This window comes from Lepisma saccharinum, unplaced genomic scaffold (genome assembly GCF_977018435.1).
Source record: "Lepisma saccharinum unplaced genomic scaffold, izLepSacc3.1 HAP1_SCAFFOLD_444, whole genome shotgun sequence".
Taxonomy (NCBI): Eukaryota; Metazoa; Arthropoda; class Insecta; order Zygentoma; family Lepismatidae; genus Lepisma; species Lepisma saccharinum.
The window spans coordinates 186247-206809 of NW_028143141.1; the positions used below are offsets into that span (position 1 = coordinate 186247).

General features: G+C 37.7%; 1 protein-coding gene across 3 annotated transcripts in view; it reads right to left on the minus strand.

Moving 5' to 3' along the window:
• Positions 1-20563, minus strand: part of LOC145982831 (formin-binding protein 1-like) — a 67508-nt gene that overhangs the window by 16819 nt on the left and 30126 nt on the right. For all 3 annotated transcript variants that reach the window (XM_083116193.1, XM_083116192.1, XM_083116191.1), the window contains exons 4-5: positions 19012-19197; positions 15725-15943 (exon numbers count right to left, since the gene is read on the minus strand). In XM_083116193.1, coding sequence (XP_082972319.1) covers positions 15725-15943; positions 19012-19197 — 405 coding nt within the window. The remainder of the gene's footprint in view (positions 1-15724; positions 15944-19011; positions 19198-20563) is intronic.

The window sequence follows — 20563 nt, forward strand, 5'->3', positions numbered from 1 at the left end:
GTGATTTCTAGAACTTTGAAAGAAAATGTTTCAATAAGAAATCCACAAAGCCTGCAGAAACTAGAGAATTATCAGACAGATCACCCCCAGAATCGAGATGGGACTTTTTTTTAAGCTGACACTAAACAATTTTGGAAGAATAAAGGAAGTTATTTTTGGGAAAGTAAATAATTTCTCCTTATATTTATGGTTTTTATTTTTAAAAAAGAATAACAAGTTATTCCCATACACTGCAGTTATTAGCACTAGGATAAATGGGCAAAAGCAGTTAGAAGACTTAAGAAAAAGTAAATGTTGAATTACCAGGAAATATTGGCATGTGGCATTCAAAAATAGTCAAGGGAACATCAAAATATATGGAATACCTCGCCAGACACTTATCTTCAAAATAATACAGCTTCCAAGGTGCATTAGAATTTTGATACACGTTTTCACAATGATAATCAAAATTAAAATTTAACTATTTGTGTACATTTAAAAAAACTGCATTTTTAGAATTAACGAATCAACAGTCTATCCTTCAGTGACTACCCTCTATCACCATGATATAAGCACATACAGAAATACGACATAAAAAACACAGTTAATGGTGTGGACTACGCCACTGACACTTCAAAGCAGCAAGGCGTGTATCCAGTAGAGGGGATGATGTGAAATAAAAAGTGTAACCCTCTGCCCACAAAAATAAGTTTGTACCATTGTGTGACTTCATGCCTCAGGTTGATTGGCTGGCATACTCAGAGCATTGAGGAGAAAACTAGCATCTTTTGTCTTGAGGTAACCATCCCGGGGAACGGGACACATTAGTAAAGCTCAGATTAACAATGTGTATGGTGAGTGAGGTGATATGATGGGAAATTTATGTAGATTGGTTTCCCTGTAAATTCTAATAGTTTATTTAGTTATTAATTTGTTCTAGATTAGATTCTTTTACATATTCTAAATTTCTATTAAATTTTATATTTGTTTAGGTATACAATTAGAATTCTCGATCATATGGCTGCTCCCACTATACACAAATTGCCCATAACAGTTTATTAAATATATAGGGGATTAAATTGTATAATGAATGGTTTATAAGGAACATATTCAATTGATGGTTCCTAATTTCAGTGAAGTTCAATTTTGACTGTTAAATCCTTAATTATTTGTTAAAATTAAAATGAAAAGATCAAATTTCCCGATCTTGTATTTAAAATTAATTTTCTTGAATAACGGACTCTGATCATAGCATGATTTCATTGATAGATCATGTTTCATGCAATCGAGATAGAACATGTTACAACTCTGAGATATGGGCCCTTTTTACAGCAAGTTACAGAAGACAATAATGGAAAAATGAAAGTTGTAATTTCTAGGTTCATGTACCACTCTTAATATTTAACCTCAGGGAAACTTTTAGTACACCTTTACCACTTCAAGGTTTGCAAGGTTTTCAACTTACACGTATGAACATAGACACACACATGAACATACCCACACGTATGTGCACGGCAAGAATCAGATTCTCATGAGAAGTGAAATTTTGAAACCTGCTTCCCATCAAGCAGAGTTAGAAGAAAATGTAAAATTTTACACAAAAATTTCAGCTTGCTGGCAGTAATCAAAGTGAATGAAAAATTTATAAAATTTAGTACTGTAATTACTAATGAGCCTACAAAAGTGCGAAGTTATGTTCAAAATCATTTGCTAGCTCACCAAAAATTCTGACAGCTCTTTTGTGGTACCTAAATTCAGGCACCTAGCTTACATTGGTCCGATTCAAGAATAGATTTTTGGGAAGAGGCTGCACTGCATTTTTCATAATCTACATTATACATTATTTTCTTTCATAAACTACTGAACAATTTTCAATGAACTTGGCACAATTGTACGTAATCAGCAGGGGTCCATGTTAGATTTCTATTATTCACCTTGGTTTATTGTAGTGAGCCATAGTGACTCCTCCAAGGAAGTTTTTGTGTAAAATTAAATTCTTTCTCCTCCTACCTGTACCTGCTGGGAGCATGGAATGTTAAAATTTCACTTCCTGTGAAAGTCTGTGGTTGCCGACTCTCACCAAATAAAACTAACTTCAACTCACTATGACGAATAGTTCTCCCACAATTGTTTCTGATACATATCTGCACATTTCAAACAGCCTATGCCTTAAAACCTCTCAGATTTTTCAATAAATGCTTCTGGACAAACATACTATACACAAGGGTTTGTGGAACAATCTGATCAGAAACCAAGACACGTACAGTAAAGAATGGTACAACTTTCAAAGAGCTCCAGAGCCCTTGAAGTACATTTAATTGCATCACACAAGCACAGAATCTATACCCATATTTCCAACACCTTCAACAGAGGATCTAGCACAACTGTACTGGAGAGGAATTGACAAGTATGGGAAAAGACACTGGCTTTCACAATATTCCGTTAATACAGAGAACAACAAACTTATACAACATCCACTAAAAATATTAAAGTGGAACAGATTAATCGTACTCGACCAGTATCAGCCAATATAGGGATAAGTAGTGCATCGGTAAAATTACTGATAACTTTTCTGATCTAATATATAATACCGGTATGAATCATTCAGGTTGTTCAAGGACCATTTTGAACTTTATATTGGATCGGTAGATTGGTTATTAGTAATCGACAAATTTGATATCTGCATTTTATTGGTATTGGCCAAAATTCCGTGTTCGTCCATTATAAAAAAAAGCATCAATACATAATTTCATCTATTTCAAGATTTAACCAAGTACAACAAAAAATTATTTCACCTTAAATACAATTGTACAACAAAAATTTGAAATTAGATTGATTTTTGTGCTTGGGAAGAACCAAGAACTATAAATGTGGAAAAGAAAAACTGGGTACTCATAGGTCATAAACACCTGCCACCAGTTCTTGTGTATCATGTGAATCTCACACAGAAAATCAGGCACACAAGCAAGAATAAAACAAAGGAAAAAGAGCAGGAAAACATGTGCTTACTCTAACACACAACAATTACAATCGTGAATGTCAGGATATGGTGTAAACCCATGCCTTGCATACAGCCTGCAACTGTGCTTCAACTGCATGCTTTCAAGTGTCTACATTATTCAAATATTAATATCCTGAGAACAAGGATAAAAAAATGTCATTGAACAATGGAGCAATTGTTATTTCATGTTTGACAAATGCTTCCAGAAGCTACTCCAGAGTGTAAAGAAATCTGGTAAATATGTGGGAATGTTGGGCAAGGCAGAGGTGTACTCTAACTGTATTCAAGAGTGTTATGGCAGATACAAAACTGGTGTGATGATACACATCACTGCTAATATACATAATCTCAAAAATAAATAATTAAAACACCTTGGAAGGGAGGGGGAGGGGTGACAGCCAATTCAGTCAGCTTTTCATTCCACAGTGAACAGTCAGAGTGAATGAAAACCAGAACAGTGCTTATGCATACACTGTTGCCACATTTCACTTTCTTTGTTGTATTTTAAGTTTTAGTAAAGTAACACTGTGTTGTATATTTGTACATTACTGGATCGCTTGTGCATAGCCTGGTTTCCCAGCAATATCTGGCTGACACAGTGTATAACATCAATGCAACACTGGTGTGGGAAAAACAAAAAAAGTGGACCACATGTGGCTTCTTTGGCTGTAGAAGTTGGATATTTGTAAATAATTTGCTGACAAATTGGTTGTAGAGTTCTTTTTCCCATTTAATGCAGACCACAAAATAAAACATGGTAGCTTAATCAGCATACACTAAACTCATGTAAAGAATATTGCAGTGGTTGCTTGTGCTACAACACAAGGCTTGAGGAATAAAAGATATGTACCAAACATAATATCGTAAACAAATTGGATCAAGTCAATTGATTGATTGAATTGGTGTTTTAAGTCCACTTTATGCACAGTAAGGCTAATCGGGACTGGACCTACAGTTTAAAGTGCGATCCGAACCAGTACGTGCCTCCACCGGGAGATCAGGTCAATTCAGTCCACAACTCAGATTGGTTTGAAAAATCTATTAACTCCAATGGATTGGAACAGGTAAATTGTTCCACACTAAGAATGGATTAAAAAATTACCATCTCAAAAAATGGCACCACGTCAATTCTGTCCCAAACTCTGATTAGATTTAAAAAAAAACAACATTAACCCCAAAAAAATTGACCAGATCAGTTCTGTCCTACATTTGGATGGATTTAAAAAAAAAACTACCATCCCCCAAAAATTGAACCAGGACAGTTCTGTTTCAATGCTCACATGGATTAAAAAAAAAATCTACTTTCGAATTAAATAGCACTACAACAATTATTACAGTACAACATGCATTGTTACTTTCACTACACTCATGAGGACTGGAATGTGATTCTGCTACAGCTTCAGAGCAAAAATTAAAATCCCACTGAGGAAAAACCTACCTTCAAACCAAAGCACACTTCAGTGAGCTTCTGAAAGCATGGAATAAGGAAGTACAACATATATTTGGCAACACGTCTAGGCATTATGGTTACACAGAGCTACTCTACTGAAACATAGTTTACATAGAAGAGTACTTAGAGGAAAATAATAACCAGAATAAGATTGGTAAGGGAAAGCGCACTACAAAAAAGAATTTTTAAAAAAATGGGAGCAAAGAACACAAACTTAGAATTTACAGCTTCTAAAGAAGAAAAACATAGCTGAATTCTTTCCTTTCTAACCCTAGATTTATCTAATTTATTCTAGCTAACATTCCAGAACTCATCAATTCATTTCCCCTTACAATATATATATACAGGGTGGTGCAAAATTCCGTTTACAACGCTTGGGAGGTGATTCGACAAGTAAAAATAAGGAAAAAATGCCATGTGAAAAAATGTCGAAATCGGCACCGTTTTCGAGTGACAGGCGTGCGAAAATCGCCTCACACAATGTTTAAAGCACAATAACTCAAGAAGGAAGAAATATAGCAATGTCGGATTAAAATAATACAAAGAAAGTCGTACCTGACGAATACAATGGTGCAGCAATTGAGGTCCAGTGTAAATTGCGCAAGGGGACTCACAAAGAAAGTGGGGAATCCCCTGATGGAAAATACAGGAAATTTACTACTATTTTCTACATAATGGTGAGATCGGAATGTAGCCAGTAAAAAATGACGACGTATGTCCACATGTCCCACTACTGCTGGGACACCGTCCCACACTCGGGAAATAGGAAATTCACCCGAAAATAACGCTATGTCGTCAGATTACGCTGAGGTTGATACAGAAAGCCCCACTAGAGGCGCTGGGAGTGTAGGTCACCTGTTACGTATTAGCATTGGTGGATACTACGTAGAGAGTGTAGTCGACCGTTGTTCTTCCTGCATGTTCTGCGTGTCGCAGCGTGGAGTTTAGTCTGGCGTGTGTGTGTGGTTGTATTGCTCCAAGGAATATTGTACGTAGAGTACGTATTCCAGTGTTCTTTCTCGGTTTGCAACAACTGCGTGGACACATGTGTAACATTACGTGGGTGCTAATCACGGTAGTTGTGATCCGTCACTCGGAGGGAAAGTGCCCCCCGTTGTTGGTCGGTTCTCGAACAGGACAATGGCGGAGTACTCTACCCACGAGCTTGCTGATATGCATCTCGTTTATGGAGATGCAAACCGAAACAACCGTGAAGCACGGCGTTCGTTTCACGAACGTTTTGCCAATAGGCGGTTGGCAGCACATGCACTCTTTCAAAGACCTGATGATCGACTGCGTGAAACTGTATCTCTACTATCCCGTAGGTGGGATTGTGGAAGACCCCGTACTCTGCAATTTGAAGAGGACGTTTTGGACGCGATGAGACCTTCCTGGCACCGGCACACGTGTCATTGCTCGTACGCGACAAACCCACCATAGCAATGTGTTCTGCGATCTTCAGGAGAAGGGATTGCACCCATACAAATTGCATAAGGTGCACTACATACTGCCCACGGACTTTCCCCTACGCATGAATTTCTGCCAATAGTACGTGCAACTAACTCTTGCCATTCCAGATTTCCCAACAAGAGTTTTGTGGACCGATGAGGCAATGTTCACCATGGACGACATGTTCAATAGCCACAACAGCCACGTCTGGAATATGGACAATCCGCATGCAATCATTGTGCTCCATCATCAACATAGGTTCGCAGTGAATGTGTGGTGTGGCGTAGTAGGTGACCACATGATATACCCGTAAATTTTGCCCTCTACTTTGTGTGGTGGGAATTATCGGGTGTTTCTACATGACGTATTACCTCAACTTTTGGAAAACGTGTCACTGGCAGATACACAAGGTATCTGGTTTCAACACGACGGCGCCCCCACGCACTTTGACCAGGGAACCAGGGCCTTACTCAACGCTTTTTCGGCTATCGTTGGATTGGCAGGGGTAGACCTTTACCGTGGCCACCTCGCTCCCCCGACCTCATTCCACTGGATTTCTGTGTGGGGGGAGAAATGAAAAGGCTTGTGCATGAAACCCCTGAGGAAAGTGCCGAAGACCTCGTTGCTCGTGTTAGTGCCGCTGCTGGGACATTTGGTGACATGCCAGAGGTATTTGCGCGTACCAGACAATCAATGCTTCGCCGATGCCATCTTTGTCTTAAAGTCAATGGCGGACATTTTCAACAACGTCTCTGAGTATGCCAGTGTTTGTGAGCCCCTATCAGCACCGCATAGTGTCCTTTAGTGAAAGGTGCGAGTGAAGATGCTGGAGATCGCTGTAGTACATACCGTCGATCTGCATGTGCGGATGTTGTGCGCTTCTCAGGATAATCCCTTCAAGATGTGCTGTGCCTGGAAATTTTACATGCAATTGTGTGCGTTTTCTCGCCATTCTCCGTCTTCATTCTTTCGAGGATTACCCACTTTCTTTGGGGAGCTCTCTTGTAGTATGTACAGCCTGACGACATGTGGTCATTGTTTAACTTTTGTTTTTCGTACTGCAAAGTAGTGTGTCAACATTAGGGAATTGAATACTTTTTTCTTGGTTTTCCCATATTTTTCCATTTGGGATGGTGTCCCAGCAGTAGTGGGACATTCGACAAATTGGTTTCTTTTCTTCTTCGTACCGCAATGTGAACAATGTGCAACAGGAGATTTGCAGTTATTTTCCTATTTCCCGAGTGTGGGTGTCCCAGCAGTAGTGGGACATGTGGACATACGTAGTCATTTTTTACTGGCTACATTCCGATCTCACCATTATGTAGAAAATAGTAGTAAATTTCCTGTATTTTCCATCAGGGGATTCCCCACTTTCTTTGTGAGTCCCCTTGCGCAATTTACACTGGGCCTCAATTGCTGCACCATTGTATTCGCCAGGTACGATTTTCTTTGTATTATTTTAATCCGACATTGCTATATTTCTTCCTTCTTGAGTTATTGTGCTTTAAACATGGTGTGAGGCGATTTTCGCACGCCTGTCACTCGAAAACGGTGCCGATTTCGACATTTTTTCACATGGCATTTTTTCCTTATTTTTACTTGTCGAATCACCTCCCAAGCGTTGTAAACGGAATTTTGCACCACCCTGTATATATAAACATATATACAAGTACTTTTCACCACTAGTCTACAATTCTTCGAGAATGATTGTTACCCTAGATTTTTTTTTTTTTTTTTTTTAAACATGTGCAGGTTTGGACATTCTGAACACACCTCACTCATTATGAGGTCACTGGATATCACACACACTATAGTACCGTAGATTCTTTTCTGGCAATGTGTATGAAGTATGCTTAATGCTCTAGAAGTTTGATTCGTATGAAGGAGAATGTAAGTTGTAAAATATGATTTCTCTTAACTACTAACGAACGTCTACATGCTAAAACATGAACTTTCTTTAGACAAACTAGTCCATATTCTAGTTCCAGTACGAAAAAGGTTAGTTAGGTACGTAAGTGATACTGATAATAATGGCACATCACAAGCCAAAGTTTAAATATCTCAACTTACATTGTAGGATGCAGGAAAACATTTAATATCATCTTAAAACGAAATTAAACATGAAAATGAAAGTAACAGATACATCAAAAGCTGATTCAAGCTGGTCACTGTTCATTCATTCTATTGCTTGGGAGTATGCTGCCAGAAAAAATTATAACAATCAGTGAATTTGGAATGAAGCTTTCTATTTTAATCACAAAATTTATTGTAGCTGCTGTTGGAAGCCAATCATGCAGTTAAACTTAATACTTAGTAGGTTGGGGCAGAATAATCTGTATTCCCATGGGTATTGGTTGATATTGGCATATCAGTTTACTGGTAAAAGTACCAATAATTTTACCAATTTGATATATCTCTAAGTAGCCTGTAATTTAGCGTAAAATTCTACCAATTTGTTATTTTTACATATCCCCTGTAATGTAAACGTGTAAATATGTAGTTCATTTTCCAAAGGTAAAACTTGTTCCACTCAATCACCAGTTACAGATATTAATTGAGATGTGACTGAAAAGTTAATGCTCTTCATTGGACTAGTACAATACTGACCATCGGTTAAGGTAAGTTGCTGCTATTGACAAAAAATTCATACCAGTCCATCCCTAATATGTTGTAGACAGGTCAAATCTTAATGGACCATTGCGAATGGAATGCCATTAAGATTGGAAGTCAGTAGACCTTACAAAATGAGGAGGTGAGAATTAAAGATTGTAGAATCGAGCTAATGTGATATGATCTTATGATTTAGTGCATACAGGATGTACAATGTAGAAACATTAGTGAAAAATTAAGGCTCCACCAGGACTCAAACCAAGGTCTCTAGCATACCTTGCCATTGGTCTACCGGTCTCCCTGATGGTGCAGTGGCAGCGTCGTCGCCTTGTAATCAAGGGGTCCCCGGTTCGATTCCCAGTGGAGGCACATAGTGGTTCGGATCCCACTTTAAACTGTAGGTCCAGTCCCGATTAGCCTTACTGTGCATAAAGTGGACTTAAAACAACAAATCAATCCAATCCATTGCTCTACCAACTGAGTTAGGCACTGTCGAAGTCACTAGTGTTCTAAAGGCAACAGATTCCGTTGCAGAAAACTAGCACAGACAATTCCATACAGTTAACGGCGAAACGTGACAAATCAGGTGAAAACAAGGCTGGCTCAGTAGCTCAGTTGATACAGCAATGGCCCGATATGCCAGACACCTCTGTTTGAGTCCTGGTCGAGCACGCATTCTTCACTAAAATTTCTACAATGTAATGGGGTATCCTGACCTGATAACCTAGTGATCATTAGTCAGGCTCAAGGTACTACCCAGCCATAGTCTGAGCTTTCAAGAGTAAAATCCAGCCACAGTCTGAGCTCACAAGAGTAAAATCCAGACAATGTTTGCCTAAGTACCTGTGTTTATCTTGTCCCGAGTCAAACCCTACGTGTCATCCATTTGCACACCACCCAGGAGGTTAAAAACAAAAGGTGATGGGATACTTGTTGTTGTCTATTCAAGCCTTGTTCAATACCATCCAATACTACCATTAATGACTTGAATTAGCAACAGTATACAGGAAAATTAATGTGTATGTATCTTCATCCATTTCAACAGTTCATCATCAATCTTAATTTTCAGCACCATTCTACCACCAAAAAAGTTGTGTAAAATATTAAGTAACCTCTGAAATAGCTTTAGATGGATTTGTTGAAAATAGCTGGGAGATTGTATTAGAAAATGTTGGGATACTGATTTGTGGATGTTCTAATATCTGTTAGGCACACCATTATATGAAAGTTACTTATTTAACATATCAAGCACAACCATGCAGTGTCAATTAAACCTTTAGTAAGGATGAGGGGAGGGGGACTCAATATGCCCCTCCCGAGAAAAGTTGAATGGCACCAATTACAGTAAACAAAACATTACAAGGTTGCAACTTTATCAGCTGAAGTAGACAATCGTTCTCACATGTTACACTCACATCATCTTTACAGAAACACTCACGAGTTTGTCAGTATTACATACAGGGTGGCCAGAATTCAAGTTACCCAACTCAAAGAGTCCTCTGTAGCTTGTTTGAGGCATCGTAGAACTGAAATTTGGTGAATCCACTATGCAGACCATGGGGAAGAGGATAGCAATAAAGAAAAAAAAAAAAAAGTTCAATTTTCCGCCACCAGGTTGAAGTGTGGCACTGTACTTCCATGATGGGTTGTATAATGACGTAAACTGCTCCAATTGGTTATGAATTTGCTTTACTTTGCAATCTTGTAATAAACGAGAGATTATTTTTTGGCAGCTTCCAGCCACTAAGAAATGTCTTTCTAATTAATAACTCAGCTAAATCACTTAATGTGAGTGCTACAAAAGTTCAGAAGTGATCACCATGCCACTAAATAAGAAAGAACGTGCATTGCTGGTGAAGTTGTTTTATCAGAATGGTAGTAATTACAGCACCTTGAATAACGTAGTGTGGAAAACGGCATGGTTCTGCGCTTTCCGGCTGGTTCCACTCGAAAATGATCCACTAGAGGCGCTATTGTTGGACCCGGTGCTTGGTATTCGTCTGCTTATAATGGAAGTAAATGGAGTTTTCGCTGCAACGTCTGATTCTTTTACATGAAGCATTTCTATGAATGTGATAATTGCTATGATATTTGGTACAGTGGTCGCGAAGATATTAACGAACATTCTAGACAGTCGACCACGTCCTGTTATCGTCATACTTTCGTTAATAATATGGGAGAAAAAATATGTGTGGAATGCTCTTCACAACTAAATTTTTGTGTATGAATTAGGTTCATTATTATTATTATCATCATCATCATTTTAAATATATACACACTGAAGCATTTGTATTTTTGATATTTACTGACTCTTTTCTTCTGCTTTAAACTAATCGCGGCGATGATGATAATGATCATTCCATGAAACAACAAGGGGAACCCCACAAAACTTTCTTAGTGCCATCAACATGAGTGTAAAGAAACTTTCAAACCAATGGGACAAGCGACACGGGATGTTCACACTGTCACACTAGTGACACACACTTCCAGACTGTAAAATAGCATTCATTGCACATGAGGGTCCAAACAGCAAACGACACTTTCATATGGCGTATTCGCATGCTACTTGTTACTTCGGTCGGACAGCTCCTTAAAGGAAGGGTGCCGAGACCGAAGCGACGCACTACAGGGGGAGTTCCCAACTAAGTGACAAGCGACATGGTGTCTTCAGTCTATTGGCAAGCGTTCGCTGCTAATTGTGCGAACAACAGATAGGTGACACGACAAACCGCACATTACAACAACAGATCTAGGCGACACGTTAAGCCACACGTGTCGCTTTGTTGCTTGTGCATCGCTCAAACTGGGCCATTTCCTCAATAACATGTTGCCGTGATTTGTTGTTCGCGCATGCGCGATGCAATGAGTGTCTTGCTTTAGGGAGATTGCGCATCAAAGGGACAAGGGGCACGCAACACTTATCGCTTGAGGATTTCACCAACCGAAGGCTGGCCTGTGCTTCTTGTCATGCCGCTGTGATGTGAAATGTTGCTCTTGATTGGCTCGTTTCCAAGCAACATGTGTCGCTTCGGTATGAAAGTTGCCTTGGACCGCCTTGGTTTGAAATCCTCGTATCGTTTGTTGCGTGTCACTTTGGTGTAAAATCTCCTTGAGGAAACGGTGCAGTCAGAGCTTGTGTCCCTATGGTTTGAAAGGCTGCATTGATTATGGACTGGCCGCTTCCAAGCGACACTTGTGGTTTGTCGCCTCGGTATGAAATATCGATCAGGATATTATTTATATTCTAATAACATAGAAAAATAAAACTCTAGTACACAATCCAACACCTGACGTCCGGAATCAATTTGCGATGTTTCTTCTTGTGTTACGCATGTTATTTATTTATTAATTTTATTTTACTTTTCTTTCCAAATTAATGTCATTTCGTAACTGCAAATCACTCCACAAATATAACTGTTTCCATCAATTCACTTACTGCCTTTCTAGACAAACAAATCTACACAATATATTCCAAAAACTAACTAAGCCACATTACTTTCATAACAAAATTAGCACCTGGTCCGATCCCACTGCCATCTATGTTTGTCATCCATCTGGGGAACTAGTTTCTTGGGTCGTTTTCAGGCGCGGTTGGCCCTATAGCGCACAGGATCAGTGAACCCCCAGTAATATACGATAATCACCCCGAGAATGAACAATAAACAATGTCTTTACATTTTTACATTATTTCGCTAAAAATTCTACACAATAAGTCATGTATTTGTGTCCATAATACGGCGAACTCTTTTGCTGAGAAGAAGAAACCGCAAATCGGCCGCCCTGATACAGACCCTCAGTTGAACCCCCACAGGACAGCTCGTGCCATTGTGAAAGCTCCGTGCGGGAGTAGAAGCTCGAGGAGGGTATAGGACAAAATACATGGAACGGGATATTGCAGAACCTATGTCTCCACCCAACGGTCATGCGCAGTTCGTTCTCTCGCAGAAGCCGTGGGACAAGGCTCCTTTCTCACTGCTTTCTCCCTTCCAGTGTTGCTGTGTGGGGTTCAAGTTTGAAGCGCACGCATTACATATTCAATCTTCTCTTGTATCATTTTTGCACTGAACTTCTTTGAATAAATGCAAGATTGTGGCAGAGATGGATGAGTGGAAACAAATAAAAGCTGGAATTAGATGCGATGAATTAAAATAAAGGAGATACATTAACAAAATAGCTCGTGCATGCATTCAGAGGTTTTTCTTTAAAGGTGGAAACACTTCGGGTTGCGAAAGAGAAAGAAGGCGCGAAGACGTGACTCGCTGTCGCTCGGTGTCAATGTCTCAAGTTTGTTAGTTTTTGAAGTGCTTGGATACTTGTTGGAAAGTATTACATGATGATGTGAGTGAAGCGAGGGATGGACTTTACCTAGGTTATGTCATTTGATGCAGTGTAGGCGTTGCTGTCCACGCAGGCAAGAAATGACTGATAGAAATGCACATAATGAACGTAAACAAACTTCCTTGTCCACTGAAAAAAATCGTGTGCTGGTCGACCAGCCACAAATTTGAACAAAGCTGTCGCGTATCAATGACAGGGTCTCAGGTTCGATTTCTAGTATGCACATGCCATTAGTTGCCATTTCCCTTTAACAAATGTAGGACCAGTTCTGATTAGTCGGCATGGACGTCTGGAAGGGGAAAAGGGGGCCACCTCCATGGAAATTGAATGTCAACCAAAAATTATATATTACACGCATACAATTTAATTTCAGTCACAGGGATTTTTGGTAATTATTATAAAAGCATTGCAGTAACTTCAGACTGAAGGAATGTTTTTTGCTCCTCCTGGGAAAAAAAATATATTACTTGCCCCTACTTGAGGACGTCCATGATATTCCAACAAAACTCAACTTTTTTCATAAGGGCACAATTTATTGTAGTTTCATCCCTAAATTTATTCGCACACCCCTACTACAAAAACTTATACTCCCAGATAAAAAAAATATGGACAAATCTTTTAATCCCTCCCCCCATCCTTTTGTTAGGCGAAGGAAGTATATTTTGCGGAAACTGAATATATGTCATATGACTTCAGTGAACCCCCGGGTAAATAATGCAAGAGCCGCGCCTGGTCGTTTTCCACACTACATTATTCAAGGCGCTGTGGTAGTAATAGTGCATCTGCACTGCGAGGTTATCGTCATGCGAAAGGACTTTGAAAGGGGCCCATGACGACGCATGGGTTAAGAAAGAAGGATGAAGAAATTTGAAGAAACTGGAGATCTGGGTGTTGCAGCAGAAAGGGGCTGCTGGCCGATTGCAGAAGAAGTTGTTGCCGAAGTGGCCGTTGCAGTGGCGATATTCTGCGACTAGTGCACGAGCTTACGTCATTATTACAACCCATCATGGAAGTATAGCACCACATTTCAACCTGGTTGTGGATAATTGAACTTTTTTTTATCGCCATCCTCTTTCACATGGTCTGCATAGTGGATTCACCAAATTTCAGAGTTCTACTATGCCTCAAACAGGCTACAGAGGACTCTGAGTTGGGCAACTTTAATTCTGGCCACCCGGTACATTTCTTCTCAAATTTCACAACATACAGGAAAACACCATGCAACAAACAATTTTAGGTGGTTGACCTGAATGATCCTATTTTGATGCATCACACTAGCTACACAACACGGTGCAATCACGTCAGTCATCCATGCAACGCTCACAAACAAATGAGATGCATGATATTATAAATCTGGACTTCCATACTTACAGCAATATAAAAAGAAGTCCACCAACCAGTCACCAATAAGGAAGACATTGAAGAAAAAAATGAAAATAAGAAAAACAAATACAACTTAGTACAGACCATGATTTTCTCTTAAACTGGTAATTATTCTTACTCGATTACATGCAATGTACTAGTTTACCAAACGTATACTGATACACAGTTTAACTTTGCTGAACATTATACAGATACATACATTATGTGCTTACTTGTGCATGAAATAAATTTTTAAATGAACTACTACTATTAACAGAATTTAATTACTTGCTCGACTAGAACTGAAAAAAATAAGGCAATCACTTCGTTTATGCATTTTTGAGAGCTTTTTAAAATATGGTCTTAAGTTTTAACAGTGCAAATTTTATTATCTCATGATATATCGATCTATTCTTCAATTACTTTAAATTATTATGAATATATCTATTTTTAAATTCTTACAACTTATTATTTTTTATGAGTACAATGGAAAGAAATTAACAAAAAGGTACCTTCTTGGTTAAGTATTTCTAAGATTACACAAAGTGCTGTTATTATTATATTTGCAATTATAATTGTGTCTATATGTATGCATTTATTTATCATGATTTAAAGATGAAACCTAAAGTGCTTAGCAATTGTCTACGTTATCACACTTCTCATACTGAATAAAAGCGAGATAATTTTAACACTGCAAGTATAAACCCTTTCTATTAATCAAGATTAAACCTGTTGGCTGAAAAGTTCTTAACTTTGAACCCCTGTCTATGTAACATTCCATTCTTCAAAAAAATGAATAGTTTTGTTTACCATACCACTACAGTTAAAGTAATTTCCTTTTGTCTGCAATGTGCTGAGCATTTGATAGCTTATATCATGTACACACTTTATTATGTAGGAATAGAAATTAAGAATCAAATAATTTAGTATACCTAAATGCTTATTATGGAGATGTTTGTGTATGAAAGATACTGTTGAGAGAATATAGGATGTTTCCGTAGTCACAAGGCTTCCCATGGAATAATTATCATCTTTTAATTTTTTGTCATCTTCAAGTGCCTATATTATTTTGATTCAATTCCACTACACTTGTATATATTTAATTCCAAATCCCACAGCCATAAAGGCAGGTTAGAAAAGTCAATCTTGAAAATGAATGTGGTCGTTAAGTTCTTATGCATACACATTCTTCTTCTTTATGAAGTGAGGTGAATTCCCTTTCCCAAAAATAAAGTGGAAACTAAAATGTTGTTAAAAATGAGCAAATATGAATGATTATACAATGAAAATACTAACAATAAAAAAATATTATGCAATACTATTCTCAGGTTGCAAACTGAAAAACTGACACCAAAATAAAACCTTTGTATATATAACAGAAACAATTCTTGTCCATTTGTTCACATGCTATCATGTTTCAATTACAGTACATTATTATGACATTCAGTATTATCATAATGCAGGAAGAGAATTTGTACATGTCATCACAATGCAGAAATGACTACAAAAAGTTCTACCAAAACATGCAACTGTACCTTATTTGAACTAAATATTCCAAAGATGCCCCCTCGCTTCTTCAACTTCCCTGCAGACATTGTTCCTTTGATCGTTAGAGCCTCAGGTTTGATGCTTTGAATTGCAACATGGTACGGCGGAGGAACCTCCCCGTTCTTTATTGCGCTGAGGTCTTCAAACGGAACGTCTCCCGGAGGTTGGAAACCAGACTTATACCTCTCTATCACAAGCAGTGAATCCTACAGAGCACAATAGAAAAAAAAAACACTCAGAACTCTACTTTGTCACCAACAATAATGAAATGTACACCTCGGTAAGAATAAACATCCTGATACTTTTTTCACACAAGATTTATCTAAGAGCAGCCCAAATCTAACGCCACAATGAATATTTGTACTGGTGATTGCCGACAAGATATTAAAAAAACACTTAATGATGCAGAATGTATACATTATTATTACCATCATCATCAGTACAAATACAGTTGAACTTGAGTTATACGTATGTCAAGGTGAAGAGAAAATAATACGTATAACTGAGAATTACTTACAAATCAGATTTAGATACCATATCATATCATAATTGTATTTTGAGGAACAAGGTATTCTATTGATCACTTTTATCTTCAACACGTCGCCACTAGAGCTGCGGTACGTTATTGCTGAAACCAGGTAAGAATGCTTTTTCCCAAATCTGCATATCTGATCTCTTGATGATGGCTCAGTTTTGTTGATTTTTATAAAATTACAGCTTCTCTGATAACATCATAAACTGCTTTTAACTTAATCCATTTTTTTTGCACTTATCACCCTAGGACCTGTGACGTTTTTCCTACGCTTTGCGTACAAAAAAGTATTATGTAATAATTTCGCGTGGAAAAGCATCACACTTCCTCATTCTTCGTACGCCTTGCGTCTCGTTTGTCTTTGGTTGATTATACTAGTCCCCGCTAGAGGCCTCCACTGACCTCTCGCTCGGCGCTCGCTTCTCGAGCAGACACAAAAAAAACGGCAGTATCAGTTCCGACTTGGCAGACCTACGCGAAACTGTCAGCGTGACTTGGGTCACGAGAGGAAGACAGGCAGAGAGTATGGTGCTGGTTTAAGTGTGCAAATCGTCTCGCGGGCGAGACTTAAACTTTTTTCTGATTGTGTATGCACGCTCTGTTACTGCTACTTTCTCTGAAATTCGGCACGTCAACGCGAGACAGAACTACCTTTTTTGGACGGACCTTATACGCTTGCAAGGAAGTTGCATTTGATTGGAGTGAGAAGTTTAACGATGCCCTGTTAGATTTCGTCAGTTTCCTGCAACGCGGACCTGTATCCAGAGCTATAGCCGAGGGACGAATTTGATGGACGTTTCCAGAAGTTACCCCAATATTCTGATGCCAGAACGAGAAGAAAGACAGAGTTCTGTTTGACTGACCACCCTTTGCAGTGTCGAATTGGAGGTTGGAACATTTTGGAGGAGTTTAATGGAGGTATGTACAGTGTCGATACGTTCTCTTAGTTCTGCGAAGTCCAAGTCGTGAACTGGGTTAGAATCCCGTGTCTTTATCACGATTGAGTCAAAAACTTAAATGAGTAAACGAAGGAAGAACGGGCGACGAAAGTTTAAACTATTCTAAATTGCAACTAACGCATGTTGGCTAATTAATGTGACACGACTTGTTGAATATATTGCGATACGACAATGAAAATGATGGAACTTGCGACGTTCGCGTAACATTGAAATTTAGCGAGGCGTACGCGTGACAATTCCCATCCATCGTCGCGAATTCTTGAATGTTGAAGTAATTAATATTAGGGTGGCACAATATCGAATTAAAATAGTGGGAGCATCAAATGTAAAAAAAGGGAGAATTGTATAATTTATTGTGACAAAAGGATAACAGACCAAAGTGAGTCATTTGTTAATTAATTGTAAATATTCGATTTGATGCCCAAGTGGATTTTACAATGTGTACAAAGGAAAGGGATTTAATTGTGATTGTAATTCATGTTGCTATTAACGTTTAAATTTGTAATACATATTCCTGATACGTCAAATGACGGGTGGTAGATCGAAAGAAAGATTTGTTAAAGTTACAATTGGAGAGATTTTCTAATGCAATTAAACTGGGTTTGTTCATGATGAAATGTTTCTCATGTTGTTGATAATTGAGATATTAATCGTTCCTTGTTCGAGATTGAATCTAATAAATTTTTGACTCAAGTCTTTAAAATGTACATACTGTTCTATACATTTTGTTCACGAACCTTCCACATAAGAAAGTGAAGCTGCGAAGTTGCTATTGGTAAGAAAGGAAATTATGAACTTTATTGAGTAGTATTGATCCTACAGTTTTTTTTGTGAATAGTTAGTGTGTATTTTTTGTATTGCAGGATACTTTGAAGAATTGTCAAACCTGAGTGAAATTTTCCACGATATTTTGTGAACGCTATTGCCTATAAATTTATTTTGATTGATTTAAAGGTGAGACCAGAACGGAGGATTATATTTTTCTTTGTTCTTTAGACATAGTCTTATCATTGGTTCTCCATTGAGACTGAGGTGGCGGTGTTAAACGCAGGCCAATAACCTCAACAACTTGCGACTTGTAACTGTTGGTTGTTGTTTAATTTAAAGCGCGTACATTAATTGATCCCGGACCTGTTTCTTCACGCTTCCCATAAGGCTTTATTGCCCCTTTTTCTAGTACGCGGCCAACACGTTACAGACCTTGCACACTGATATTTTGATCTGTTGCAACTTGAAATCTTTCCACGAGCTAAGGGCACTTGCATAAACCTGCAAAAGCTTCTCAAGAGAGTCTGAGAAGTTCCTGTACCCCTAGATTACAGGACACTTTACCCCATGATAGATATGTATTTATCTATTTAAATTATAACATACTTGTGAGTGAACAAAATGAACAAGAATATAAAAAAATAAAAATTTAAATTATGGCGATTTAGTCCATGTCTGGATACTTAAAACTTTCTAATAATATTTAATACCTAAAGTTATTGAAGTCCTAAGGCTTGTAATCAATAGGTTGAGTTAGTTCACTACCAATTGTCCTGTGATGATAAAGTGTATGTAAAGTTGAACATTAAATAATACCCGCCAATTATGAACACAGTCGCAACATAATACATGGAAGTAGGTGTACAAAGACTTCTTGGACACACTGTAGATTGTTTCCAGGCTGCAGTTTGTGTTGTGTGAAGGAATGCATATTTTAAGAATTTTGTTAGTTATAATTTTTAGATTATTTTGAAAGTAGAGACAATTAAAATTACAATATAAAAATATTACTCACCTCTTTCTCATTAATTTGATCAGCAGCTCTAATAATACCTTCTAAACACTGACTAATAATAGGAAAAACTTTCTTTTCGATTTCTGCTGAATGCTTTATAAAATTTTTAATATTTTTAATTCTCTTTTCATCCAGGTCCTGTAGCTGATGAAATACATCAGGCATCATTGAGTTGTAATGTTGATACTGAAATTCAGAAGAAAAATATTATATTTAGCTTCACAAAACCAGCTACATTGTGTGCAAAAGACTGTCATGATGCATGGATAATATTCAACATGCAATAAAGTACTCTAATTGTGCAAATGCAGTCAAGACAAATATGCATTTTTAATGTACAAACACTGATTTATATTCACATGTTTCTTCATACAAAAATAAATGTATGGCTCAATACATAATATAACAGGATGTCTATTACAATTTCGTAGATACAAAATTCCCCGACTTTTCCACATTTGCCAGACCAAGCCATTGGGGCAATTCATGTATTTACATATGTGCGTGAAAAGGTCACTACATTTTAGATAACCGAACAGAAACAAACTGTTGGAGAGGGGCATCAGAGGTGTGCTTTTATAAAAAAACATATAATAATTATACCATAAATAATACGTAATTATAGTAAAATTTAGTAACATCAACCATACAACACAAAAATTTAGTCACTGTAATAGATTGCAACATGAAAATAGTTCAAAACATAGTATACTTAGTATATGAAACTGAAGTATAATTTGTCTGCAACAAATTATACATTTCTTTTTTTTTTATTATTCTTTGTTCAAAAACCTACTTTTAGTGCACCACCACAAAAATGTTGATTTTTCCAGAAAAAGTTAATTTCCCCGACATTTACAGAAAAGTAAATTCCATGACTTATCCAGAAAATCCAGGTTTTCCAGACTGGTATATAATAAATCATAATAATAAAAAAACAATCTTTCATAGCATCATTCAAAGACAAACGAGAATAATTTTACTGCAGATCAGCCAGCCCCACCTTATAGGTCACATTCTAAGGGAGCTTGATCAGGCTGAAGAGACAAGCGACATGTGCTGGGAGCTGGAAAAATCAATATTTGGGAATAAACCTAAAAAAAAACAACAAAAAAAAAACAACCTTTCATACCAGTGACTCGACAAGCTGCACATACTGTATCATCACCTCTGTCTGTTGATTGTGCTTGCACAGTGGATGCTTTTTTACAGACTTTGAGGTGCCCATGTCAATTGTCACTTCAGTATGCAACCTCTATGTCTCTTCAGTCTCAAAACTGCCTTTAGTCTTTTTGACCTCTTATTGCTATCTGCATTAAAAATAATTTAACTGGATCAGCTACGAGAAATAATTTGTGACACATAGACGATGTAAAAACGCATTGTAAAGTTAAGTGGAACTTGTGGGAAGGCTCAAAAGTTGATTCAAAGTTCTTGAAATAACTTTCACCTAAAAGTCTTTTTGTACTGCATAACTTGTTTTACTAATTGAAAGTGAGCACAAGAGAATGAAGCAAATTAAATCTACTATTACCAATGCACAACAATATAC